Source organism: Euwallacea fornicatus, chromosome 21 (assembly GCF_040115645.1).
Source record: "Euwallacea fornicatus isolate EFF26 chromosome 21, ASM4011564v1, whole genome shotgun sequence".
NCBI classification, from domain to species: domain Eukaryota; kingdom Metazoa; phylum Arthropoda; class Insecta; order Coleoptera; family Curculionidae; genus Euwallacea; species Euwallacea fornicatus.
This window is the reverse complement of record NC_089561.1, coordinates 1,851,567-1,871,570: the sequence shown is the minus strand read 5'-3', so window position 1 is coordinate 1,871,570 and position 20,004 is coordinate 1,851,567. Positions and strand designations below refer to the sequence as shown.

At 35.2% G+C, this 20,004-nt stretch overlaps 4 protein-coding genes and 1 long non-coding RNA gene across 14 annotated transcripts; 2 read left to right on the top strand and 3 right to left on the bottom strand.

The window, feature by feature from the left end:
- The first annotated feature begins 320 nt into the window (after positions 1 to 320).
- Positions 321 to 2,676, top strand: LOC136345891 (F-box only protein 9). The gene is made up of 8 exons (XM_066294569.1): positions 321 to 710; positions 771 to 884; positions 941 to 1,106; positions 1,159 to 1,463; positions 1,514 to 1,677; positions 1,730 to 2,051; positions 2,108 to 2,221; positions 2,278 to 2,676. The coding sequence occupies exons 1-8, from the start codon at positions 708 to 710 to the stop codon at positions 2,467 to 2,469; spliced, it is 1,380 nt and encodes a 459-aa protein (XP_066150666.1). The 5' UTR covers positions 321 to 707; the 3' UTR covers positions 2,470 to 2,676.
- Positions 2,677 to 2,907: 231 nt separating this feature from the next.
- Positions 2,908 to 5,788, bottom strand: LOC136345896 (progestin and adipoQ receptor family member 4). Of its 5 annotated transcripts, none has more exons than XM_066294574.1 (5): positions 5,545 to 5,788; positions 4,380 to 4,862; positions 4,109 to 4,327; positions 3,808 to 4,049; positions 2,908 to 3,742 (listed from the first exon to the last, which is right to left on the bottom strand). In XM_066294574.1, the coding sequence occupies exons 2-5, from the start codon at positions 4,627 to 4,629 to the stop codon at positions 3,554 to 3,556; spliced, it is 900 nt and encodes a 299-aa protein (XP_066150671.1). In that variant the 5' UTR covers positions 4,630 to 4,862; positions 5,545 to 5,788; the 3' UTR covers positions 2,908 to 3,553. The 5 variants fall into 5 exon arrangements, with proteins under 5 accessions (XP_066150671.1, XP_066150672.1, XP_066150674.1 ...); XM_066294575.1 differs by having other exon boundaries at positions 4,380 to 4,693; XM_066294577.1 differs by having other exon boundaries at positions 4,380 to 4,652.
- A 152-nt stretch (positions 5,789 to 5,940) lies between these two features.
- On the bottom strand, positions 5,941 to 9,494 carry Tsp96F (Tetraspanin 96F). Its single transcript, XM_066294579.1, has 4 exons — positions 9,355 to 9,494; positions 8,380 to 8,574; positions 8,149 to 8,322; positions 5,941 to 8,096 (listed from the first exon to the last, which is right to left on the bottom strand). Exons 1-4 carry the CDS (start codon positions 9,409 to 9,411, stop codon positions 7,746 to 7,748), a joined length of 777 nt encoding a protein of 258 aa, XP_066150676.1. The 5' UTR covers positions 9,412 to 9,494; the 3' UTR covers positions 5,941 to 7,745.
- LOC136345890 (uncharacterized) lies at positions 9,476 to 19,685 on the top strand. Of its 6 annotated transcripts, XM_066294564.1 has the most exons (17): positions 9,476 to 9,607; positions 10,008 to 10,201; positions 10,786 to 10,997; positions 11,049 to 11,326; positions 11,378 to 11,618; positions 11,675 to 11,885; positions 11,935 to 12,076; positions 12,135 to 12,221; positions 12,423 to 12,596; positions 12,759 to 13,207; positions 13,255 to 13,411; positions 17,109 to 17,315; positions 17,446 to 17,596; positions 17,707 to 17,949; positions 18,013 to 18,223; positions 18,279 to 18,443; positions 18,693 to 19,685. In XM_066294564.1, the coding sequence occupies exons 2-17, from the start codon at positions 10,088 to 10,090 to the stop codon at positions 18,918 to 18,920; spliced, it is 3,270 nt and encodes a 1,089-aa protein (XP_066150661.1). In that variant the 5' UTR covers positions 9,476 to 9,607; positions 10,008 to 10,087; the 3' UTR covers positions 18,921 to 19,685. The 6 variants fall into 6 exon arrangements, with proteins under 6 accessions (XP_066150661.1, XP_066150664.1, XP_066150663.1 ...); XM_066294567.1 differs by lacking the exon at positions 9,476 to 9,607 and having other exon boundaries at positions 9,677 to 10,201; positions 12,786 to 13,207; XM_066294566.1 differs by lacking the exon at positions 9,476 to 9,607 and having other exon boundaries at positions 9,678 to 10,201; positions 17,109 to 17,319; positions 17,459 to 17,596.
- On the bottom strand, positions 14,983 to 17,109 carry LOC136345898 (uncharacterized). The gene is made up of 2 exons (XR_010733220.1): positions 15,781 to 17,109; positions 14,983 to 15,714 (listed from the first exon to the last, which is right to left on the bottom strand). It is a non-coding gene; the product is annotated as an uncharacterized lncRNA (long non-coding RNA).
- Positions 19,686 to 20,004: the final 319 nt, after the last annotated feature.

Here is a 20,004-nt window from a genome sequence, read left to right as displayed (position 1 = left end):
TTGACGATCGGAAATCAACAAACTAGCAAGAAATGGTTCACTTGAGCCAGACCCGAATAATTTAATTATTTAAAAAGAGAATTATAGTTTTTTCTTTCTAAATTAACGCGTTTTAAGTAATAATGAAGTGTGCAAACGACTGTCTGTCAGATGTGCTTAGGTAAGAATCTTTTTCCCTTCGTAGAGGTGTTTTTCAACAAAAAATTGTTGAAAGCTATTCCGCATAAGTTCTTACATTACGAAGATAAATAACACGTTTTGTTTGTACTTTTTTGTACGATCTTGATTTGGAGGCGTTTCTTTAGTTCCTAACTATGTACTGTATCTTTTTTGGTGTAATACCAATCTTCGAGGATTTGGTGAATGCTCTAATCTTAATCCCACGTTTACTGCGCCATCTACTCAAGTCAATGTAGTATTTTTACTTTTAACCTTGCTTTCGCTATATTTGACAAGATGGCGCTTTAACTAACAATATTTTTATCGTCCTTAATCTGTTCTTCACCATATGATCGTTTTCGTCAAAAAACATAAATAAAGCGTATTGCGCTTTGAAAACATGGCAATTTTTGCCGTTAATACCAACGGAATAATTCTTAATTCTCCTGTCAAAAAGTGTTTAAAAGTTGTGAGATTTTCTGATCGTGAACTAGCATAACTCTAATTAATTGAGAAGGAACGATTACATTTACGATTGCTATTAAAAAATGGTAAGTGTTTAGCAAAAACATTTTGATGATGTAATAAAACAATGACTATATGGAATCTAGGATAATATCCCACAAAAGGCAATTGAGACCAACGTGTCTCCAAGTGGAGCTGAAGTTGAAAATGAAGGAGAGCTGCAAGATAAACTATCTTCGTCAAGCAATACTTGTCAGGACGTAAATAAATAAATAATTAAACGGGCTACTTAGTTCAATCTAGCATTGCTCTTTAGAGGATAGATCAATCCACTGTTGAAGATGTGCTGAATTCATTTCGAGTAAAGTGGCACGAAGAGATACAAAGTCCCAAAGTCGAGCTATCTAAAGCACTTTCTCCTGAGGAATCACATTCTGAAAATCCTTCCAAAGAGGACATTGCTAGGAAATACTTCATCAATGGTAAAGTTTCTGCATCCACAATTTCTAGTCTATAGAATTATAGCATTGTTAGGAATTGAATTAGAGAAAATTGGGAAGTTATTTGAAGCCATTCAGTTTTACCGTAAAGCAGTGCAGCTTGTGCCGGACATTGAGTATAAACTTGATTATCAAAGTAAGCAACTGACGGATGATGTGGACGCTGAACATTTAGATAAAAGCAAAAATTATATTATGAGTGAGGAAGACGATGAGAGTAGTAGTAACTCTTCTGATGACGATGATAATCAGCCAATTGAGGAAGGTCAGCTTTTGCCTGTAATTTTAAGGAAAGTGACCAGGGCTGGACCTTTGTGTGTATCAGCAGTAGAACAAAATGTAAGAAGATGCGTTTCCTCAATATTGCCCTTTTCAAGAAATTTTTTCAGTTCACACATATCTCAGTTCTGCCCTTGGAAGTATTGAATTACATCGTAAAATGGTTGGTCTCGTCCGACTTGGATTTGCGGTCGCTTGAAATGTTTGGTTCAGTCTGCCGCGGTTTTTACGTATGTTCGCGTGACCCCGAAATATGGAAAATGGCGTGTTTAAGGTCTCTTTTAGTCTCCTGCAAAAGTAGCAAAAACTGACATACTATATTTTAGAATTTGGGGACTTGCGTGCGGTTCAACACCGGGGTCTTACGCATCGTGGCGTGATATGTTCATAGACCGTCCCAGATTGAACTTTAACGGCTGTTACATTAACAAAACCACTTATGTTAGATATGGAGAAAACAGTTTTCAGGATCAGTTTTATAGACCTTGGCATTCCATTACGTACTACCGATATTTACGGTTTTTCAGCGATGGAACTGTCTTAATGTTGACGTCCGCTGATGACCCGCAGCAGTGCGTGAATCAGATGAAATTGATAAATCCTAGGCCACCCATCATGACGGGGTATTACCGATTAAAGGATGATAAAGTAGGTTATTGGTGATGGCCAGGCCACTTTCAAATTCAACGGATGTTATTTGCTAGGTCACTCTGGTGATTCATAGGCAGGAGTCTCCTAAAGCCCTCCAAACCAACTTTAAGAGAGGGGGCAGAAGGAGGGAGGTTGATAATTCCGATTCTGAGCAAACTTTCCATATGGTAAAAACTCAATTATTAAAGTGTTTATTATGCAATATTTAAACATTTTTGCAAAGGAATTGAGTATAAGAAATCATAAAAACCGGAGAAACGTCGTACTGGCCTGGTCTCAGTACTCTGTGTTCACAAGGACTAAGCAAGGACAAGAGAGCTTGTGCAACTTCGACCTTAGAACTAACCGTTTTCCCCCCCTGATGTTTTCCTGGGTGAAAAGTTTTACATCGGAATCCGAGCAACCATTAGCTTGAATATACATATATATTTTTATATTCGTTCAGATTAATAAGAAGAGTCAATAGTGCTAGTCACACTTCAAGTTAGATACTTTTAGATAACCGAAATTTAGTACTCTTCGACGATATTTACATTGATTAGTCTACTAAGAATTGAGGCAAAATCATAGGTTGATATTGAAAATGTGATGTGTTTATGAAATAAAGCGTATTTTGTTCTTATCGTTTTTGCTAAGTAATGTATAATCCCAATGTTTCGACGTGCCTAATTTTAGGGTACTCTGTACGTTTCTTATTAGTGATAAAAGATTTATTCCGTTTGATGTAGACAAACCGGTACATTCGTCAATAAGCCAATTACCGAGAATCGCCAAGTGGACTAGAAAATTTGGCACAATCGAATGCCATTTTCGTTCAAATACGAATGAGAATAGGGGAAAATGAGCTTCACCATTAGGGTATCAGAGCATATAATCTATTCAAGTATAATATGATGATATCTCAAGATCACAGTATATGAGTATTTCTTAAGTCGATATGCTACCTTTTCTCGCAACTATACAAAGACCTTAATCGCGTGTGCGTGCACATACAGAAGCGATTTCTTATTTTGCTTGCAAAATTGACGGAAATTCCTAAAACCTTCCTACTAGAGAATCACAAATAGCTACAAATTTTCTACAATGGTAGACGATGAATCATGCGGCTAGTTAACAACAATCATTAAGTATACAGATTTGTACTCTGAAAATTTATTAATAAATTTAGTGTAAACTGTTTGAAATTAGATTGCTACTTTCTACATCACAGTGCTATTATTACTATAATTAAATAACTAGCTGATGGTTGACTATACAAAGGTACTAAGAACTTACTACCTCATATATTTAAGGTTACTAAATTGGTTCTAACTGCATTTGATTGGAAGCGAAAATTTTTTAAATCATTATTTTTGGCTAAAACTAGCCCTTACCACCATCTCCTGACAAATTATCAAAGGTGTAGCTGCGCTAAAGACCGCTATTTTATCATTAATAATTTATTATTATACTGCACCAACAACTGTTTTCCGACTCATTACGATAATTATTACACACAATTAATTGCACTGATGCCTCGCCATCCAATGCAAATCCAAGGCAGTGGCTTGGTGCATGCTCCACACTGCCGCGACCACCAAAACATGCATTATATTATGGGAATTGAGGACCATATCCACGGATCCTGGAAACCATTTTTCTGGAATATGAACCGCCCCTATACAACCTCCAAGAATGGACACCACATCCTATGTGTTAGAAAAACGTGTTAAAACTTTCCTGCAAATAACTAAATCGACCGTGATAGTTTCACCTGCAATATCACGTGCACGAAGGCGGTAGGGTCACCACCTCCAGCTTTATTAATTCTTAAAAACCACAGACCTATTCTGTTTAAAAATGGAAGGAGAAAGCACAAACGTCTTTCCCAGGGAGACCAGGCAATCATCGCCTTGTATAAGCCCCAAATGGAGAGCGTACAATAAAATATTATGAGTGACCATCTGATCACTATTGGAAGGCATTTAGTAGTTGCAAAAACAAACGGAAGAGCACCTGAAATATTCCCTCAAAAACCTCACAACTGCAAAACTTAACAAGTAACTTTAATTTACCGATGCTCTGACTAGTCCATATGCCGAGCATATCAATCTGCAGCAACACGTAATAGGCCATGGGCCCATAATCCAGGTTCATGAAGACGTGGTAGACGAAGCTGCCCAACCACGGGCATAAAATTCCAGCTATATGACACCAAGCCAGGAACGTCAGCTCTTTGGAATGCCATGGAAGCACGTCTGGTACTGTTAGAATAATATAGAATATGGGTATGGCTGGAAAAATATTTGCTTTCCCAGCTTGTAGGTCACATTGCTGGCCTCTTACCATGAGTAATAATATTTACAGTTTCATTATGCAATTGGAAAAGGCTTCTAACGCACCCCAAAGGGGGCTGCAGGGGGCGGTAACCGTTCAAAATATAGGGGTTAAACTGTAGATGATCAGGCATCTCCATTAAATGAAGCAGCTTCTTCGCTTTTGTGTTTTGTTGAGGGCTCTTCGCGACCCCATTCTCCTCAGGCTTTAAAATCTCCAGAGGAGACTTCAGCCTTAGTCGCGCTATTTCGTCCATCATTGTTAATAAGTTACGAGGGAAGACTGGAATTTCTCTACATTATCTCTTGGCAAAAACATAAACTCTGAAGAAGAAATACCTAAAATTAAAGTATTGTCACAGTGACACGACTGTGTCACGCTTTCGTGACATTACTGACCCAGTTAATGGAGAGTGTGGAAATTTTCAATGGAATAGGGCGCTGGACATGCGCGGGAATTTGCAAGAGAAGCCCTATGGCTTGTGACCTTTAGCTATTGATTTTTGCAAAAAAAAAACAAGCTTGTAAATGAGGGTTTTAATTGGCGATGGTCAATGAAAAATAGATGGTTTTTGTGACAGTGGTCATTTAAGGGTCGCGATACTTGAAAGTAGCAACTTTGTTAAATAGCCATAGAAACGACAAAATCAAATCAGAGCGAGATTTCTTCTTTTCCACAGAAATTGTTTTACAGGCAAAGTTACCGGGAGTTTGAAAAAGCGGGGTCTGACAATCAATATACATATCAACATGTTTGTAACTTTTACGAAAAGATAACTTTCACGGTAATGGAAACGTTGCTCTTCATTAGTCGACTCTGATTTCATACATTTACACGGAAATTAGATTGTTTGTTAAAAAATTATCAAAACCTTGATATATTTGACCTTCAGGAGACATGTATCAAAAGTGCCTACATGAACGACCTTAATCCGTGTATACGGAGTCAAATTGTGATACACGTATGAAAATAGTCAAACGTAGGTGATTCGAAATACAAGCGAAAAAACAAATCATTTCAATATTGGCTAAGTTTGCCTCGGAGACTTCATGCGGTTTGATTAGTCATTAAAGGAGCTTACGATTTTTTTCATTAATTAACAACTATTGATTTATAGTTATAATTATTAATAAATTATCTAAACACCGGTGGGTGAAAAATAAAAAATTCCTACCTTAAATTCCCGACAATACATTTCCTCCGATTAAATTTATCACTCTTTGCGGCTGTTAATTAAAATTACATAAGCGCAACCTATAATGTTCATTTATTTACTGAACTGCCACATGTTCTGACTACATAAATCTGATAGAAAATATATTAGCGTTTAAATTAAAATTTCTATTGTAAGGCCAAGTTTGCGACTGCCAAATATTGGTCCAAAGGATACTTGGGTTTGTCGGTTGTGCAGTTATGATAGCGCTATGTAACCAAGTACTTTTAACACATAAATCATCAACTTTTGTAATGCATTTATACCAGTTTGGTTAGCTCTGCCCACATCGATATCTTATTCACGTGATGAACACATAAAACTGCTATTTAAAGTGGTGATTAATAATTAAACAACAACTTTTCATACCATTTATTTTATTTTACGAACATGAAATACTTAGTAATATTATTTTAAACAAATATAAAATTAAATGCAACATTCCAGGTAAGTAAAGAAACGAAGACAAAATGATTATGGAAAACGTACTTATTAACATGCTCCGTCAAAAAATATAGGGCTCTTCTCTCTCTATATATCGATCAGTTTTGATTAGTTCCACGTGACTCTGATCACAACCACTTAATAATGATGCACCATGCTGATTATGTTGGTAACATTTTTATAATAATTTCGTAAAGTAGTTCATAAAATATAGGTATAAAATATAGATGACTCTACTGAATACCAGTTCTTTTCTCTGGTAGATAAATAGCTTATTAAGGTACATCAAGAGCTAATATGTTTCTACTTTTACATTATTAATATTATCGGGAGAAAATTACAGATTTCTAGGGAGACTGTTATGAGCACCAACACACTTAGTTGTGTGTCGAACGTTTGTGGATTTTAATAGTTTAAGATGTTTTTCTTTAATAGATAGAAATCTGCGTTTCTTCATTAACAATAATTATTTCTCTTAATAAACTTTATAGCACAAACACTAATAAAAACTCATTAATGCATGACTACATTCTATGCCAGCCCTCTTCCTTCAGTAACCGACGTATTTGTCTTGGCTATTTAATCGGAAAAGGCATTGAAAGCGAATATCTTTTTATACAGCAGGGATTCATATCCTTTTGTGCTAAACGCAGTGATGGCACAATAAGCATCCTTCTATGCTAATTTAGTTACTATTATTATGATCTTTCTGTGATGCTTATGATAATAGCACTAGTGCAGTTTTTGTTATCTCATACGTTAATAGAACACGTACTCTAAACTTACTACAACTAAGATAATCATGAGATTGATTTTGAAAGTTAGGATTGTCCCCGTTTAATCTCATGATTACATCAATACCTCGTCGCAAATCGCGACGTTTAAGTACTACACAGGTAACACTACCATACTATAAAACAGTAATAAACGAGAACACATTTTGACTAATTATAATCCCTTTAGTGTCAGGGAACAAAAGGTCTTCAGATCTATACAAATAATGGTTTTTATTGGCAACGTCTAGATTCATAATTATGCCCTTAAATTATTTTTAAAAAGTGTTATTAAAGCAACGAAATTAGTCTTGTAAATAAGTCAGTCAAAAGCGATGCGAGTAGTGACGTCTATTGCTTGATTTGAGCTTATTTTGTAGTACTTAGTCGTGATTAACTGTCCTGTAATTTTATGTATGTTTTTTAACTTTGACACATTCCTAAACGGTTCATCACCCTACTAAACATCTATTTGGCTCGAATAGTCAGTCTAAAAATACGTATTAATATCTCGTAAGCAGAATAAATATATGGCACATGAGAAGTGTCTAAGTACCTCCTTCGGGTGGTGGTTTATGGTTGGACACATAATGAAAAGTCATTGTGACGTATCATGGACACAGCAGCGTCACTTGTATCTACATATTTTAAACCTTAAAGCAACTTACATTAAATTGGATTGTTTGAGTGTCTCTGGACAACTAAAAATTACATTATTCCATTCCAAGAATGGATTTTTTTGGTTGTTTTGGCTTTTTTTTGTTGAACACAATCATGGAGATTCTTAAAGAGAGCACCAGTAAAATTCACAAAACAAGAAGTAGAATGCTAAAAATTACACAAGTAAATAAAATCTTTCAAGACCCATAAATATCTTCTTCTTTTTGGTAGGAAACTCTTAAAGAGAGCAAAGGTACTTGATTAGATTTAAAAATCCAAAGTGGCTTAAGCTTTGTAGCGATCAGATCGATTCATAGAAAAGGCAAGAATAAGCCCAATCAAAAGACCCAGAATCTTAATTCCAACAATAGACCCGAAGACCGCGAGTATAATTGGAAGGCTGCTCATCACCTTCTCTTTTATTAAAATGTAGCATCCCTTGTCGTATATGATGCTAATATCAGGTTTTTCTCCCATTTTGATGTCAGTGGTAGCTTTAAAACATCGAGACTCGATAATGCTCTCGCGGCAGCAGCTCTGCGGAATAGTGTACTTAGTCGGCTTAGAAACGACACCCAAGTTAATATCTCTGTTTCGAGACCAATCAATTGGGCTGTCGGCACCGCAACATTGCATCTGAAATCCTCCTTAATTGCCCACTCATTCTCAAACAATCAACTGTTATTACCTTGGACTGAATGGTATCGAAAATTTCCTTTATACTTTTGTTTTTGTCGTAAGACTCCTGAACTGTGTCTTTCACGTTTGTACGAGTAAACTCGCTCAGAGGTTCCCTATTTACCCAAATCCAGATCCCTGAGGCCACTTCCACCACAATTACAATCAAAAGCAATGAGAAAGACTACAAATTTTTAATTTACTATTTTTCCTTGTAGTGCAGCCCCCAGAATGGACTTACCACAACAACTGCCCATCTTACTTCTTTAGTGACACTGTAAATCCCCAGTATCGAAAGCAATATCAGCATTATGGCGACTATCAAGTAAATGACAGCTGCAATTGTAAAATCACCTTGCTCTTGAGCAAAATGAAGAGGAATAGTTCGGTCCAGCAGGATCCATACTATCAGGCCAACACCAGTAATCCCAAATATCTGCATAAGAAACATTCCAATTAAAGGGTTTTGAGGAATATGTAAGTCTCTATTCGGAGTGTTTTCCAAATATGTCTGAATTGCTTCACTTTCAGATTTAGAGGTGCATTTTGAAGGGGTATTATCACATGCAAAAAATTCTACTCTGGCAGTAAATTAAAACGCTGTATCTTTCCAAGGCTCTTTTCAAGATTTAAATGTACATTCTCTGAGGATTTTGTTTCCAAACTGTTAATCCTGCCACTGTTCTGCTCTTCCAACCAAAATAATTCATTAGAGCATTATGAGGGACAGGCAGTAGGAGAATAATTGTTATTCTCAATTTTGCAAAACGGTCAGTGGGGAGTGAGGGAAGATTTGTTAAGATTTCAATATAAGAATGCAGATCTACCATATGCATCTCATTAAAATACCTACTTGAGATTTTCATAACACATACATGTTGTATCAGACAACAGTCTATTAATATCAATGTGACTCAAAACGTGGGCACAATGAACTGCTTAAAAATGAATGAGACCTTTATTTATTTTCCCTTGATTTCTATTCTGAGGGGAATGGACCTGCAATAATATTTTTTTTCAAGCCCTTTAATCCAAGTTATTATTTGGTGTAGAATTTAATGATATATTTTTGCCAGAGTGGATTTATTTGTATTCGATTAATTGAGCTCTAATTAACTATTTAAGGGTAAACATTGGCATGCAGTTTTATCGATCCAAACAGTTCTAATGTGCAGGCAAAATGGCCTCTGGCGCCCTTTAAATCTGGGCCACTTACCAGGAAGATGATGTTGAGGAAAACGAACAGGAATTTCATACACGAGTAGCAGCCCATTTTCAACGTTTTGTTGGCACAAAAAGAAATGTGTTTTCTTGAAAATTATCGGTTTACATTCGATTTATTTAGGAAATAAAGTCACGCACTCCAGCCAATCTGCACCCAAAACCAAAACTGACAGGGCAGGATAGAGACAAAGTCAGAAAATCAGACAAAGACACATGCAAGCGAGAAGGCATACAACAAATAACAAGTGAGAATCTACGTTTTAGAATCATTGCCCTGGGCGCCCTCTCTTGCAGAAAAACCATATCCTTCTCTATCCCACATAGCATATTAAAATATCCTTATCCTTATTCTTATTATGACGAGTCTTTTTGACGTACGACATTTATCGTCATTTTTTTTTTAATACATTTGCGTCTTCTGTTATAGTCATCGTTATGGCCTGTTTAGTACCTTCCGGTGAATTTTTATTGCCAAAATTACCAATATCAAAAGATTTTAATGAGAAAAAACATGAAATATCAATTCGGCGCTTAACTGCATCCTCGAATGTGTTTTTTAACTTAGTGACTCACCCTCGTTCTCCCCACAACCGCGTAAATAACAATATTTAGTGACAACTCTTGTATTTCAAAAGTGTTGTGTAGGGACGCTATAGCCAAATCACTTTTCACATCAGCGTTTCGAGAGATTTATTGAAGAGAATACGAGAGTCTGAAACCCGAACATGGATGAAGAGGACGAAATGATCCTTTTGGACTTCAGGTCTCCCAAGACAGGGTTGATAAAGTTACTCGAACAGAAAATGAAGAAGCCAGATATTGATGATACCTTAGGAAAGGTAAACCTTAATGTTATCCACACTTTCACTTTATTAATAGTTTTAATGTATGTTATACTGGTTTAAAGAACAATGTTATTATTTTATGATTATTGATTAATATTTGGAAACAGCATTGATGTTAAGGCGTAAAGCTACAGATGTAGCTCCTAACTGATATAAAACTAGCCACTTCAAAAAAAACTGATGTTCAACTTCTTGTTCAGTAAGTATGGATGATATTTGGTTATCCATGCTTGCACAAGAGGCAAGCCTCAGGTACATAATGAGAAACTTAACAGTAAGAAATACCACTTGGAATAAACAACACAAAAAATAAATTAAAAAAAAAAGACAATATTCTGGTAAATATGGAATAAGAATGATTTTTTTCTAAAATTGGAGATATAGAAATTTTAAAAGATCCTTTCTTGTCTTAAAAAGAAATACTTAATCCATTTAACCAAAATATTTGGTATTTGATAACAATATTCTGGTGTGTCTTATCAGACATATCCGTTTCATCATCATTACTTCATATCTCGTTTTGTTTTTATGTTGAAATTAAACTTAACATCACTTCATGATCAATTTTTGCTCATCAGGTTTTGGACCAGTTTTTTCAACTCACAAAGGAACAATCCACCTTCCTGGCCAATGGAATATTCCAAATGAATTTCAATGAGGATGCGCTTTTGTTGCAGTGTTGTGGACAGTACTACTCAAAAATGGTAGACAAGTTGTGGGAAGAATTATTGCAGTTTCACACTCGCATGGTTAAATATGACCAGAGGGCTGCTAAATATTGCACCGATAGGTAAATTTCATATTATAACTGCTTTATGCCACTAAAACAGTCTTTTTTTAGTGACCAACAAGAAGCTAGGAAAGAGGAAATGGCACGACTAGAAGAACGATTAAACCGTGGGAAAAGGAAGAAGGTTTTGTTGGAGGAGTCAGAGGCTGGCTCTTCTTTATCTAATGGATTATACATTTTTGATGTTGATCGAGAAGAAGTCAATGAGTTGTTTGGCAGTAAAGAGGTTTTTCCTTTATCCAAAGAGTTTGAAGACGCAGAAGAGGCTGTGGCTCCTTTTGAGCCCAATACGGATCTATTAAATGAATGGTGGATGGGTCAGAGTGCCAGTAAGTTTTTTTGGGCCAAGTTAAACTCGAAAGTCTAAATCAGGTCTGCAGTTGAGGAAAAGAGAGGGAGGAACTACAATTCTCTGTTTGTGTCGCACTATCACGCCTTGCGCTACAAACTGAAGCATTACAGAACTCCCACTGGTGATGAAATGATTTATGATTGGAATGATCCTGAGGAGTTCAATACTAGAGAAGGAAGGCTTATTTCCTACCATCATATCAAACATCTTTTTGAAGATAATGACAAATGCCTATTGCCAGATGAGAACTTCACTATTGCCAAGTTGAGGTATTTTAGATTTTCTACTGAAAAGACCTGAAAAACTCTTAATTAATTTTTGTCAGGCTGGCCTTTGCATTAAAGAGGAAATGGTTAATAAGGAATAAGATACAAGGCAAGGCTAATTATGAGTCTTACCGAACAAATTGGGAAAAGTACGAAAAAGATTTCTTTGATAATGAAAGTCGAAAAATTCAAAATATGCCTCAAAATACGCCAAAACAGTTGTTGACGTTTTATAAGGCGTTGGCCAAAAAAGAAAAACTTGCATTAAAGGTTAGTCATTGATTTCAGTGTTTATGTGTTCATCACAGTTTTCTTTCAGAAAGTTGAAGAGCTAAAGGCTTTGGGTATCAAGGATCTCCCATGTGTTAGCTTTGAATCTGTTATTATTGCACCCACTAAAGAGGGATATGAAGGCATTTTTGACCCATATATTCCTGAAGATTTTGAGGTGTCCGAGCAAGGTTACATTTTGTTATCACATACAGTAACAGTGCCAAATTAAATTCAAATTTTTTGTAGCGAATATTCATTTAGAACTATTAATCAATCAAGCTGAAGAAGCAGAGGACGAAATCGGTTTGTTTGGAAACGTCTCTAAAGAATTAGGTAAGTTATAATCTGTGATGATCCTCGTTATTTACATGGTGTACAGAGGAAGCAAGGTTATTAATTACAAATTTATTTTAGGTTGATTTATTATGGACATTTTATGTCAACTAATCATATCTCTCTAATAGTTTTTGTTGTATACGTACTATTCATGAATCGATATTTGCATTCAATCGGCTTAACAAGTTAATGTTTTAGTAGATCGGATCTCACAGTCCATGGAGAAGCAGGGGAAATCGGATTCAGGATATTTAGATACTTTATGTTCCAGCAATGGATTTGTGGATGATGGATTAACTCGTGAAAGTGAATCAGAGACTGTGAGCAACGATAATTTTTACGAGCTCGATGCAGAAAATGGGGCGAATAAAGGTAGGAGTTTTCGACGTTTGTTTCGCTAATCTTTATATGAGACATTTAAATTTAAAATTTTAAATGTGAGTGAAACGCATCCTAAAAATATAAGAAACATCTAAAAATAATATAAAAGCAACCTCCATTTTCTCTTAAAATACCCAGATTTTATCGTTACAGGAGATGACTCTGGCGTTTCCTTTATAGCACACTGTAATGACGTATGCCCCGACATTCCTCACGCTGAAACAGTACCAGAAACTGAGAAAAACAATGATGCGTTGGAGGACGTGGAAATTTCTTCACCTGAAAAAGAATCATCGATTGTTAGAGACATATCTCCCAATGTGGTCGAAAATGAACCGTCCAATGAAATGAACAAGTCAATTAAAGATTTCCTTCAGTATGGAAGCGGCGATCTCAACCTGCTTTACGAAATGTTGAAGGACAGTTATTTCGATGAAAACGACTCTCTGGTGACTATTTTGTATAACAAATCTAGGAGTTGTAAACTGAATAATCAACAATCTGGGAGTTTGATTTTGGATTACACTAACTGGCTCCTTCCAGTAAAAGCAATACCTGCTATAAAGAAAAATCCTATTGATGAAAGTCGACGCAAGAAAAGGGTAAGAGAGACATTTTGGTAATCAACAAATTATATAGGGATTTCTAGAAACTAAACGAATCATCCCCAGCTGAGTGTATTCCGAAGCGAAAGAAATTGTCTCAAAGACAAATTGAAAAATTGAAGAAAAGCATTGTGTTGCCCTTGAGAGAACTAAAGTGGGAGTATTTTTATTCTTTGAACTATCAGCCCGAAAATGAGGAAGGTAAGGAAGAATTTTCTCACTGTTTTTTCGGAAAAAAAATTATATTTAAAATGAAGACTTGCACGAAAGTTGCGTTTAAGTGGAGACGATTGGCAAAAACTTGCTTAATAATTGACTTAATTGAGGGTGGAAAAAATAATTGATATGAAATATGTCTCCTTGATCCGGAACATTGCTGACCTCAGAAAATGTAAAGTTTAAGTCCGTTGTGTTTGAACAATTTTAAAAATTTTACCATATATGTAATTTGCCATTCCCTTTCGTGTTGTGGATTTTCCTTGTGAAATGAGTGCATGGTTCTCCTAATAACACCATTAAATGTGAGAACAATGCAAAGGCTTGAGCAATAACATTTACTTTTTCTGTCTACTGATAACTGTCAGTGCCTGCAGCCTGGAAAGTTTTAACATGAGTGACCTGACCATTCTTGATGTGATTATTGAAAATGCCCTTTAAGTGCTGTAGAATGAAGGTTTCCAAACTTCTTTTGCTTGGGATGTAAACATTTTTCGCACGAGAGGTATTGGACAAAGGCCACAAGTTGCAGGTTTAAGGTGACAAAGGGTGAATTCATTTTCTGCTATTCCATTTACGTTAATTCCGCAAACTTCGATGGAAATCTTGATGCTGTCGAGAGTCTCCCGAAATGCAGTAGAAGCTAAGGAAAAAAAACTTGTTTCCCCAACGTGTAGAGCAGGGCGCTGGAGCAGGCGACTCAGTCACAGGAGGAATTCGAGAACTAAATAAAAGCGGAGAATGATTTACTTGGGGAAGAGAAAGAGTTTTTCATGTAAACCAGGAAGTCAAATTTAGCCTGAAGCTCGGTTTGTCCTAAGTGGTCTTATTTGACTGATAATTTAGTAAGTTTATTTACGATTATCAGTTTATTGGTTCTTATCAGGTCTAGGCGCATTATAAGCCAGAAGCTACATTTAAAATGGAACCATTTGGTTGTATTAATACACCCAGATATTACGCAGGTGTCTAATATGAAAAATAAAAGCTTTTAACCGAATATTATTATTTGCGCATCTCCTATACCTAACAACTCAGGGGCCCTATTGATGTTAGATTTGAAATGCTGTGACCGAGGGTTCAGCGTATTTCCTAAGTTTCTTTAAAAAATCCATATATATTGGTTAAAAAGACAAATTTTGAACAACTTCCCTCTGTTTGAACCTTGACCTAAATGAGTTCTCTTATGCTGATGAGCGCCTATCTGGAATCACAAATAACCTGTAGGCATTTCTGTAAAAACTAGCTAACAACTGCTTAAAACTTAGGTAATTTCAAAAGATGTCCCTGTGCATAATTGTCCTTCGAACACTGCGAGTAGAGTAATCTAATGGAGCGCATCATTTTAGAAACAAAATAAAACACATAATAATAATGATTTGTAGTAATGTATATATCAAAGGCCAATGACGACTTTTTCCAGTAGCGGGTATTCGTCTAGTACCTCAAATTGATATGTTTTCTCATTGATGGGCTAAATAGGGATAAAAGGTACTCATTTGTGGTACCAAACGCATACTTCGCAAGACGAAATCGCTGAAAAGGAAAAATAAATGTTAGATGCTCCTACAAAATGTGTTCTTTTTATTAATGAATAATGTAAGGACATAAATATTGTGCAGATCATAAAAATTATTGAAAAAACATTTGATCATTTCCCATACACTAAAGTGCTCATCTCTCTATGGTTTCAATAACATTAAACAAAATAACAACATATCTAACATAATAATTTCATTAATTTTTTCTTAAATTCATTGCCTTAAATCATTTCGTGTTGAAGAGCTATGTGGCTATAGAATGAGAGCACAGGAATCAAGCCTGGTCACATGATTTTGGTGGATAACCATTATTTTTCATATTATCATTAATTATTTGGTCAAAATCTAAAAAAAAAATCCAAATTTGTGCCATCTTGTTAAGAAAAGCCAATTTGCAGTTTGTATTGCTGAAAATAATTAATTCTGTAGTCCAACAAATTTTCTCATCAAAACAACCTTAGTAATGTCAAAGCAATAGGTGTTTTATTTATGATTTGCCCATTTTCCCTGGATGTGACTTTTCTCAACCATTGCTTGAACAGTTTACTGTACAAATTTCCATTCTCTGAGCACTTATATAGCTACAAATATAAAACAAAACAAGACTTTGTCAATAAAATGACCGAATTTGTTAAAATAGATTGCTAATAGACATCACTCGATTTGCAACAATTATCTTTTGTGCAGCTTGAGTGCTCTTCTGTAAGAATAGTTACTTGTCTTCTCTCCTCATTATGCAAATTGCTCCTGTTTAATAAAACAAGATTACACTTTTTTTGACGTTATTTTTTAATTCCTAAGGGATTGCCATACAAAGCAAGGAGGCATGTGACATGGCCATTGGGGAAGGAACTTTCCAACAAAAAGATTCTCTGTTTGAATGTATACAGCATCACTAGCTATTGAAAAATAGTGTTTTTCACTAACGTTTAGAAAATGCAGTGAAAATTGAACAAAACAGTTAAAAATGAGGTTGTTTTAAGCAAAAAATCACTATAAAAGAGCTTCGATATCAAATATTTTTTCAAATATGACGTTGACACCCGAAAGTTAGGTTATGTTTGTGTTGATCCAATCGGTATTGGTTTTGTGAAGGTGACGCCACAAAATGGCGTTTAACGTTTGAGTAATCCGTTGATTACATTTTGACAAACCATGACGTCACGCGACATCTGTCAATTCAGGATCAGCTGATTTTTGGTAGGAAAATCAAATCTATGGTTTTATTAATTTTAATATAATTATCGCCAAATTAGTTATTTAAACCACATTTAACGATAAACTTAAACGTTACAAGATCCCTATGGCTATGGTTTAGTGGATGTGTTTTGTTTTCAATCAATTACTACGTTATAAAAAGTAGTTATCATTAACTAAGTCTATTTTCCATTTACAATATATACGTACATACACACACACCAAACCTATTTCGGACAGTAACTTAATATTCAAGAAACAAATTTACACAATCAATTTATCGTAATTATTTGAAGAACTTGACTAAACTGTGATATTCTCTAGATAATAATAGATAGATAATTTAACTACTGTAACCGCAACGTTCTAACGAACATTATTTGAACATATTCGCCAGAACAATGGTTCATAAGAAAACGTTATAACCGTAATTTAAAGCAATACCGACAGATGTTGATAATGGAAAATTGCTATGTTTTTGCCCATGAATGTATCATTGAGTGGCATCTTACGATGTACTGCTCAGGAAAAACGGCAGTAAATTTCTGTCTAATAGCTAGTAACAATTATGTGCTCTATGAGCAAATGATAGTATGAGCTGCTTATTTAATTGTTTTATTAGAAATAGTTAAGAAAATTATGAAAATCTACAGGGCGTTATTATCTTATGTACAATCCCATTAGCACAAGCTTGTGCACATCCTCTAAAAGATACACCATCATATTATTGTTAACAGTAGTCTTAAATTATAACTCAAGTAACAGTAATCTAGAGTAAACTCCACATTGTTTTTATTCTTTAAAATTTGATTAATTTGAAGCTTATAAGAATTTTAAATGTAGGTTACTTGTGCTATATTAAGAGTTTCCTATTTCTGACAATAAAGCATTACTTTACTGTCTATTACTTAGCTTCTGAATCTCATTAATGATTTTTCCATCAGGTGAAGTCATTCATTTCGAATATGGTGAAGTATCTGAAGATGAAGATCTGTTTGATGAAGACGACAACGAAGTTCTGCATGACGAAGCTGACCTCACCTACGATTTCTATGATGAAGGGAAGTGTCAAGAGGACGAAAGTGAACAGGACAGTGTTGGGTCTGCAAGGATTCGTGAAAGTCAAGATTCCGGTGTGGTGATGGACACAAGTAAGTTTTTTCCATGGTGTCTTGAACTGGGATTGAATTTTTTATAATTTGAGAAGTAGGTAATTTGGATTATTGCATGTTACACGAAATTTTAAGGAAATATTTCAGTAAGTGAAATGGTTTTATCCAGGTATTTTTGAAAGTCTTGAAGAAGAAGAAGATTGCAATAGCAGGGACAGTTTACTTTTTAATGGAGAAATTTTGGAAGGAACTGGAAATGAACTGGAGGTTAATAACATACCTGGAGACACAGCGCTGAATAGTGCCGGTATAGAGGATGAGTAAGTATCTGCCAAACCAGTTTTGTATCTATGAAAAGCAGTGATCCAAAAGAAAAATTGTCCCGCATATTAACTGTGACATTCAAGACTAAATCAATGTTATTTTGCAGAGAGATTGCGCCTTCGCCTGTTGAAATGACAGAAGAAATGACTTCTTACGAGTGTGAAAGAGAGAAAGTTCGAACGAGGGTGACGGCATGGAAAGAGTACATCACTCCCAAACTTAAGCAGCTGGAGGAGTGTGATTTTGACATTCACGAATACGGAACCAAAATATTACGTAACATGAATGTCGACAAAGCGGTTCCATTCCGTGATCTCGTGCAAGGGAAATCTTCTGCTGAAGTGGTTAGGTAAGGTCGTAGGTTTACAATGAAGTTTTGATTTTAAAATTATACTTCTCGTTGTTCTACCAGATACTTCATCTCCTCCCTGCAACTGGCTAATACCTTGAACGTGGAAATCTGTGGTGCCACACAAGGGGGATTATCGAACGACACATTTCACTTAAAATTGCTCAGTACGGAACGATATCACGAGCACTTGAAAAGGTATCAAGCTCCATCCGAAGAATCACTCAAAGACAAATTAATGAAAATTAAAGAGCTGCGAAACCAACAAACGAAGGTAGTAAATTCCAGGTTTGTGAGAATTTGTATGTAATTTTTTGTTGTTATTTAAGGTTCAACGAAAGCAGGCTGCAAAGCGAGTAGTTGAAGATCGGCATTCTTATCGGCAGGTTTCAAAAAAAGTGCGAATTTCCAATTCGCCATTCTCGAATCGTAGTACTCGTAATGAGGATTGTGTCTTTCAGCAATCCAGCTCTTCACAACGGACGGACAAGCAGGTAACTATAAAATCAGTGAACAAATACATTAATAACTGATGACAAAGTGAATGCTGTTTAGTCACTGGATGCCATTACAAAACCTTGTCGGCACGCATTTTCCCTTGTACTCAATAAGGCTTTACTGTAGCCGTCCATGCTTCTCATTTAATTAAGCTGCAACATGTTAAAATATCTATGTTTATACACAATACATGAAAGAATAAGTCCGACACTTTCGCTAAATTAATTTGATTTTATTTTATTTAGGGTGACGGCATAAAAATCTGTGATGACGTCGGTGATCTAAACCTAACTATGAGCGGAACGAACGCCGATATTTGCTTTACGCCGTCTTGCGACGAAGATTTCCTAGAGCAATTCGATCGGCTTCAGCAAATCAACAACGGTCAGCTGTTGTCCACCCCCAATAAACCTATAAAAATCATCAGGATGGACTTAGTAAAGCCCAAGATATCCCTAGCAAACAAGTTGTAAGTTAGCAGATTTTATGACAAATTTTTCAAAACCGAAGAATCGTACAAACAAATATGTCGGGAAGTAGTATTTTTTGGAAGTATATTGAGCAATAAAAATTTATTTTTAACTTAGATTTAAAAATTTGCAAAGTTAAGGTCATTAACTAGGAAGATTTAAAATTGTTTTGTTTTAATTACGTTAATTTTGTTTGCAGCTAATTTGCAAAAAAAAATTATTAATATGTAGGCCGCAACGGTTCAGGAAGCTTATTCAAGGGACACAAGATAAATTCTTAATGAATTTTTTATGTAGGGTTCGAATAATAAAATCATAAAAAAATTCCTTTGATTTTCCTACTAATGACCCTAAACGTTTACTAATAGAATTATAAAATGGAATGGTTTCTCGGGAAGCGAATCCCATTGCATCTGAACCATTTCACATGTGTGTGTGTATATATATATACATATGACTATTTTCAATATATGTACATATTCTTTTTATGGTATCATCTGTGTGTAAGTAGTCGAAAGGTTTTCAAGTTGCTTCAGAAACATATGGAAAGTTTGTGCTGTGTTTAACAGAGTGTTGGAAACTTTAAAATCATGTTTATAAAACTTAGATTAATTTAATGAAAAAATAAAAAAATATATAACTTTTCGACTGTTTCTCAACGCAATATTACAAGGTATCATTCTGTAATATCCGATAAACCTTTAATAGTGTATAATTGTTATGCAATTCAGGGAATAATGAGTTTTCCAATAATAATTATAAGAAAGATATCGATTGTTTTATTTGCTATGGAGTGCTTTACGATAGCTCTACATAGTAAGCTACCCGAAGATAAAATTTATTAGACGTTTCAACTTATGGCGGAGAAAAAACGTAACTGCTAAACATACTGAACTTTAACATTTGGTATCAGGAGAGCAGAAGTGCGAGGAGATAAATTTTGCTCTAGATAGTTCTATGACAAAATAAATTTGGCTCTAGATAGTTCTATGACAAAATAAATTTTGCTCTAGATAGTTCGATGACAAAATAAATTTGCCACATTCGCCTACGAAAGTTAACATTTGGTATCAGGAACACAGAAGTT

Bases quoted from the DNA above. Each gene is read 5' to 3' on its own strand.
- LOC136345896 (XM_066294574.1), bottom strand. From the start codon at position 4,629: ATGATGGACGAAATAGCGCGACTAAGGCTGAAGTCTCCTCTGGAGATT. The intron at 4,328-4,379 runs GTAAGAGGCCAG...ATATTTTTCCAG, and splicing joins TGTAAATATTATTACTCATG to CCATACCCATATTCTATATT. The intron at 3,743-3,807 runs GTGAAACTATCA...TCTAACACATAG, and splicing joins TCGTGCACGTGATATTGCAG to GATGTGGTGTCCATTCTTGG.
- Tsp96F (XM_066294579.1), bottom strand. From the start codon at position 9,411: ATGGGCTGCTACTCGTGTATGAAATTCCTGTTCGTTTTCCTCAACATC. The intron at 8,323-8,379 runs GTAAGTCCATTC...AAAAATTTGTAG, and splicing joins TAAGATGGGCAGTTGTTGTG to TCTTTCTCATTGCTTTTGAT. The intron at 8,097-8,148 runs GTAATAACAGTT...GGAGGATTTCAG, and splicing joins TCGATACCATTCAGTCCAAG to ATGCAATGTTGCGGTGCCGA.
- LOC136345891 (XM_066294569.1), top strand. The intron at 885-940 runs GTAAATAAATAA...ATTGCTCTTTAG, and splicing joins CAAGCAATACTTGTCAGGAC to AGGATAGATCAATCCACTGT. The intron at 1,107-1,158 runs GTAAAGTTTCTG...TAGCATTGTTAG, and splicing joins TAGGAAATACTTCATCAATG to GAATTGAATTAGAGAAAATT.
- LOC136345890 (XM_066294564.1), top strand. From the start codon at position 10,088: ATGGATGAAGAGGACGAAATGATCCTTTTGGACTTCAGGTCTCCCAAG. The intron at 12,077-12,134 runs GTTACATTTTGT...AATTTTTTGTAG, and splicing joins TTTTGAGGTGTCCGAGCAAG to CGAATATTCATTTAGAACTA. The intron at 18,444-18,692 runs GTAACTATAAAA...TATTTTATTTAG, and splicing joins CACAACGGACGGACAAGCAG to GGTGACGGCATAAAAATCTG.